The sequence below is a fragment of the Diplotaxodon limnothrissa genome, linkage group LG14 (genome assembly GCF_057381915.1).
Source record: "Diplotaxodon limnothrissa isolate DT_005_m linkage group LG14, D_limnothrissa_male_GT1.1, whole genome shotgun sequence".
In the NCBI taxonomy this organism is placed as follows: Eukaryota; Metazoa; Chordata; class Actinopteri; order Cichliformes; family Cichlidae; genus Diplotaxodon; species Diplotaxodon limnothrissa.
This window is the reverse complement of record NC_140609.1, coordinates 27,688,974-27,695,362: the sequence shown is the minus strand read 5'-3', so window position 1 is coordinate 27,695,362 and position 6,389 is coordinate 27,688,974. Positions and strand designations below refer to the sequence as shown.

Below are 6,389 nucleotides of genomic sequence, written 5' to 3'. Positions count from 1 at the left end.
AAAGGTCTTTTTAACCAGAAGAGGAAAAACAGCAGAGAATATAATAGAAACAGTCATGGTTATGTTTTTCATTTTTGGTGTATATATTAGTATTAGCCTCTTTTTTTTAAGTTGTTAGTATTTTAAGATGTGTTTTTGTGATTAGGCTATATTTCAAATGTCTTCAGTTGACAGTAAAAGATGAATTGCTCATATTTTATTTAATCATGTTGTCCACTAGGTGGTAGTAGCAGAGTGAGACTTTACAATTATAGCTTCTTTTAATATTTCTTAGTAAATTTCCAGCATTAATTTGCCAAAGACTCTGTGTGGAAATATTGTACAGTTACATGACTGCAAACATGCCAACTTAGAACTCTCAACACATAAACTGAGCTAAATGTATTAAACATCAAATGAAGAAATACTGAATGATAAGATAACTTTAGGATATCTCCAAGCCTTATCGGGGACAAAGTTTTGTTTTGTTTTGTTTTTTTAGCTAAATGAATCCAGCTAAACTCATAGTATCTGTCAAGGCTATTTGTAATATACTCTCCTGTTTAGAGTAATGAATGACCTTTCAGACTTTTAATCAAAGACCACTGCGTAAGATCATGTCCTCTTGAAGGCGTAGAGCAGAGCCCGTTCTCTAAAACCCTATATAAATACCACTTACACACATACCTGGCATCAGGGAGAGATGGCAGTCTCAGTTCTTTTAATTGGTCTGGTATCTGCTCTGTGTTTGTTTCAGCTGAACTCAGTTTTTGCCTTGGGTGTGTCTCTGGATAGTCTGAATCAAAGGAGTAGCTTTACAGGTGCTTGGGCTGGTACTGAAGCTTCTTCTGTGAAATGTAAGTTGCAGGGTAGCATTCATCTACCTGCATTCTCAATGGATGGGGACTTCATTATTGGGGGTGCTTTCTCTCTTCACTCCTACACGCAAACAGTGAGCCATGATTATACCATCATGCCTGAGCCAGTAAGATGCAAAGGGAGGTCAGTATGGAAAAAATTATGAACATGTTGCATGTATTGTAATGGTAATCTTTCTTGCTGTGTGTTATCTGTATGAAATTTCATCTTAACAAAATCTATGTAGCCTACAATTTTAACAGTGAGGTGACTGTCTGTCTGCAGCATAAATGCCGATGAGCTGCAGTTGTCACATGCAATGGTCTTTGCCATAGAAGAGATTAACAACAATACAGAGCTGCTGCCCGGAATCAGGCTTGGGTATCAGATCTATGACTCATGTGCATCAGTTTCCATGACAGTGCATTTGGCATTTCAGTTTTTGAATAGCTTGGACCTTGTGTTTCACACTGGCAAAAACTGCTCCCAGTCAGGTATGGTGATGGCTGTTGTTGGTGAGTCTGGGTCTACGCCATCCATCAGCATGTCACGAATCATCAGTCCCTTTAACATTCCTCAAGTAAATACTTTAATTTTTTTTTTCAAACTAGGTGTTTAAAATATGCATGCACATCTGCAGTTCTTATAGGATTACCTTGTCTTCTTTTGTTTTAGGTGAGCCCCTCTGCCACATGTGCATGCTTGTCTGACAAGCAGCAGTACCCAAGTTTTTTCAGAACAATCCCCAGTGACCAGTTTCAAGCTGGTGCGCTAGCTAAGCTGGTAAAACAGTTTGGCTGGACTTGGATAGGTGCTGTACGATCAGATACAGATTATGGAAATAACGGCATGGCATCTTTTCTAGAAGCAGCAAAGAAAGAGGGGATTTGTGTGGAATACTCTGTATCTTTCTATCGGACCCACCCACATAGCAGGATTCAGAAAGTAGCAGATGTTATCCGCAGGTTCTTACATCAAAGATTTTCACTCTGGGATTTATTTTTAATGATTTTTTACAAGGTTTTTTTGTTTGTTTGTTGGATTGATATACAAAAATAAGTTTCTGACTAAACATTTTACATACCGGGTAGCTTAAAAAAGTCTTCTAATAAGTTGTACTTTTTTCACAAGATCTACATCTATGGTAGTGGTGGCATTTGCACCATCTGGAGACATGAGGATCCTGCTGGCAGAACTTTCACGTGAGCCTTTTCCACCTCGACAATGGATAGGCAGTGAGTCATGGGTGACCAACCCGGGATTAAGGAAGTACAGTTTTCTCGCTGGGACCATTGGATTTGGAATTCAGAAATCTGTAATCCCAGGTTTCAGAAACTTCCTGTTGAATCTCTCTTTTGCTCAAGTGGCTGTATCACCATTGCTTACTGAGTTCTGGGAGGATTCCTTCAACTGCACAATAAAAGAAAGTGAGAAACATTTTTCGTTTTTTGTTTTTCTTGGTTGTTAGAGTTTCTTGTAAAATGTCTGGTCTTAAAAAGGCCAGACATGTTCTTTTTTGTAATTTAAGCTATTTCAAATTCAACATAATCAAAAAGGTCCGTTACTGCAACAAATCATAATCTATATGTTTAACCTTTAGGTCAAGTTTAGGCAGTCAGCCAACACTATTACTGTGGCCCCTTTTCTCAAACGTGACTCTTTGTTTGTTGAGTGATATGTTCAAAAGATATGATGTTAAATGGATGAATTCAATTGTCTGTCATTTTGGTGCCTTTTTTATTTTTAGGTAATTCTGCAGGAAAGAAAGTATGTAATGGAACTGAAGATATAAAGACTCTCCAAACCCCGTACACTGATACATCTCAGCTTAGAATTAGTAACATGGTGTACAAGGCTGTGTATGCAATTGCACATGCCATTTATAATGCATTATGTCAGGGAAGAAATGTCACAGCTCAGTGTGACAAACTAACCAAATTACAGTCCAAGCAGGTCAGTAAAAACGAATCAGTCATTGCCAACATGTTTCACTGTCTCTAAGAAACGTTAAGTGAAACATTACTTTTAGTTGTTCAAATATTGTTTTGTTTTTTCTTTCCACTCCCTTTATGTCTCAATTCATCCTTACAGATTCTAACTGAGCTGAAGAAAGTAAATTTTTCCCGAAATGGATATGATGTGTCATTCGATACTAATGGGGATCCTGTGGCTATTTATGAGTTGGTTAACTGGCAGAAAACTATGGCTGGCATAACTGACATAGTGACTGTAGGGCTGTATGATGCATCACTGCCAGAGGGCCAGGAGTTCCAGATTAACAAAAACATCATCTGGATGGAGGGCAGCACGAAAGTAAAAAGTCAAATTAATGTAATCTTTTCAGTTTTATAGCAAACATTTACATATGTTACGCTGCCTTTTTATATTACACAGGTGCCAGTGTCAGTGTGCAGTGGGAGTTGTCCTCCAGGAACTCGTAAAGTGCTGCAAAAAGGAAAACCCATTTGCTGCTATGACTGTACCGCATGTCCTGAGGGAGAGATTAGTAATACTACAGGTAAAGTAAAATGCTTGTCTGTGCATGTAAAATGTTTTTATGATGCAAATCTGCAACATCGAATACATTACAAGAATAAATTTGTAATCTATAAAGCCAAAATTACAAGAAGCACCTTAACTCATTTTTTTCTCCCATTCAGATTCTGCTGATTGTTTACCCTGCCACATGGAATTCCAGCCTAATGCAAAGAGAGACACTTGTATTCCTAAACCCATAGAGTTTCTTTCTTTTCAAGACATCCTAGGAATCATCCTGGCTACATTCTCAGTTCTTGGTGCTTGTCTGACTATTATCACAACTGCTATATTCTTACGTCACAGGACATCTCCAATTGTCCGAGCCAACAACTCTGAGCTGAGCTTCCTGCTGCTCATCTCACTGACTCTGTGTTTCTTATGTTCAATAACTTTCATTGGAGCACCATCTGAGTGGTCCTGCATGCTGCGCCACACTGCATTTGGCATAACCTTTGTACTCTGTATCTCCTGTGTACTTGGGAAAACTATAGTGGTTTTAATGGCTTTTAAAGCCAGACTTCCAGGTAGTAATGTGATGAAATGGTTTGGTCCTCCACAACAAAGAATGACTGTTATGTCTTTCACCTTTATTCAAGTTTTAATATGTACGATTTGGTTGGTACTTAGCCCTCCATTCCCAATAAAAAATCTAACCGCATACAAGGAGAAAATCATCCTGGAATGTGCATTAGGCTCTGCTGTTGGCTTCTGGGCTGTGCTCGGTTACATTGGCCTACTTGCTTCCTTTTGCTTTGTTTTAGCTTTTTTAGCCCGCAAGTTACCTGATAATTTCAATGAAGCCAAGCTTATCACCTTCAGCATGCTGATATTTTGTGCAGTGTGGATCACCTTTATCCCAGCATATGTCAGCTCTCCTGGAAAGTTCACTGTGGTTGTGGAGATTTTTGCCATTCTGGCCTCCAGCTTTGGACTAATAATGTGTATATTTGCTCCAAAATGTTTTATCATATTGTTTAAGCCTGAGAAGAACACCAAGAAATATTTAATGTGCAAAAATTAATCATAGTATATCAGTTTTTTGGAAATGATTATTGTTGCAATTCCAAGTCGAAATTGGATATTTTATATGTCTTTCTAAATCAATTTCTGGATACTGACTACACATAACACATAACTACACATAACTGCCCAACTGCGCATATGCATGTGCACACATCGACACACACACACACACACACACACACACACACACACACACACACACACACACACACACACACACACACACACACAAAGTTCTGGTATTTTTTCCTAACAGTTACTCGTACATGGTATTCATCAGCAATATTTTCATTATTGTTTGTTATTATCATTGTTATTATTATTGTTGTTGTTGTTGAGTGTTCCAAATTGTCCTACTCTGGAACACTCTGGGTTCCAGGGTATGTCACTAGATGGGTTGGGGCTGTGGTGGGACCTCTGGGTTGGCCTCGACCTCCATCCACTGTGCCCAATCTCTCCTACTATGAGCCAATTAATGACATTATTTTTTTTTATTGCATCACATCAGGAAACAATTTTTTTTAAGGAATAAATATTAATTATTAAAAAAACACGTGAAAAGATAACTGGAAAATTTCATCCCTCATTACTATGTCTTTGCTGTCTTTTTTTTTTTTTTTTTTTGCATCACAGAAGATTAGGGCTTTTAATATAACAAGAAATATGACAAGTAAATGAACAAGTAAATGAACAACTTTATTCAAGTTTTAATATGTACTATTTGGTTGGTCGTGAGCCCTCTAGTCCCAATAAAAAATCTAACAGCATACAAGGAGAAAATCATCCTGGAATGTGCATTAGGCTCTGCTGTAGGCTTCTGGGCTGTGATTTGAGAGCATTTTTTATTCTTTATATAGTTGAAAAAGTTTTCATGACTATCAAAATATTTCTTTTACCATTTCAATCAACACACATAATGCTCTATACATAGTTATGAGACTACACTATAATAATATATTTGATGAATTTGCTTGTCTTTTTTTTGTTTGTCTGTCCTTACTGATCATTTTTGTCTTATTTACCTCACAATAAAAATACAAAAAGTAAACTGCACACTTTCAAGCACATAGCAGAGTTGTTTACTTTTGTTACTGAGAAAACTTTTTTAAATAATTGTACATTTTTTATTGTTGTTGTACATGTTAATGTATGAATATGTAACTCAGTGTTAAGTGCATAAATAAATTTAAAATCACATTTCACAATAACACTATATAGCTCTGAATTATTTTTCAGTGGTTTCATACAATGAAATCTAACATTTCCATTTGTATCAAGCATCAAGTCCAAGACTGCAAATGTAAATTTAATGTGAGCTGAGTGAGCTCTGTCATCTATATATCAGTTATGCTATAGCAGTTTTCAACTGTTGTTCAAAAATTCCTGTTCTGACAAGTTACTAAAGCAATATTTTCAATACTTAATAACACCAACAAAATCCAAAATATTAGGATTTAATCTGCAGCATCTGGTAAAAATGTTTCAAACTTTCATTAATTTCATGCATGGCCAGTAGACGTGGCGAAAATAATCAGCATAATCAGAATCAGAATACTTTATTCATCCCGAGGGAAATTAGGGTTACAGCAGGCAGCACGCTAATGGCGCATGCGCACTTACAAAGGAACCTTCTGACCAACTTTACACAAACATCACATTGGGCAGACATGTCAGAAAGGTAGGCTGATAGGAAAAAACAACGAAAATACACTACATGAGGTAAGAGGAGGAGGAAAAAAAACTCCACTCAGACTGAGCTCCTAGTGGGAGAACAGTTTGATAACAGAAAAAACACCTCAGCACAAAAGCACATGACTATCAATACACCATAGAAACACAAGACAAGCAACAGGGGTGGGTAAAGGGTAAGAGAGAGCCGGTGTAGACAGCGCATCCGGTCCTGCAGCATCTGTGCTGGTCCAGTTGACTGCTATCTTCCCCGGTAGGGCACAAGCATCGAAGGCGTTGGAAAGGGAGGGGGAATGAGTGAG

The 6,389-nt window shown here is 37.5% G+C and overlaps 1 protein-coding gene across 1 annotated transcript; it reads left to right on the top strand.

The window, feature by feature from the left end:
- The first annotated feature begins 1,156 nt into the window (after positions 1–1,156).
- LOC146619024 (extracellular calcium-sensing receptor-like) lies at positions 1,157–4,396 on the top strand. The gene is made up of 7 exons (XM_085371680.1): positions 1,157–1,417; positions 1,513–1,802; positions 1,969–2,264; positions 2,585–2,790; positions 2,929–3,150; positions 3,232–3,355; positions 3,498–4,396. The coding sequence occupies exons 1-7, from the start codon at positions 1,157–1,159 to the stop codon at positions 4,394–4,396; spliced, it is 2,298 nt and encodes a 765-aa protein (XP_085227806.1).
- The last annotated feature ends 1,993 nt before the right edge of the window (positions 4,397–6,389 follow it).

What these genes read in the sequence shown, in the direction of transcription:
- LOC146619024 (XM_085371680.1), top strand. Translation starts at nt 1,157, where the DNA reads ATGGTCTTTGCCATAGAAGAGATTAACAACAATACAGAGCTGCTGCCC. An exon ending in GTCCCTTTAACATTCCTCAA is followed by an intron (nt 1,418 to 1,512) that starts GTAAATACTTTA and finishes CTTTTGTTTTAG; the next exon opens with GTGAGCCCCTCTGCCACATG. An exon ending in AGAGATTAGTAATACTACAG is followed by an intron (nt 3,356 to 3,497) that starts GTAAAGTAAAAT and finishes TCTCCCATTCAG; the next exon opens with ATTCTGCTGATTGTTTACCC.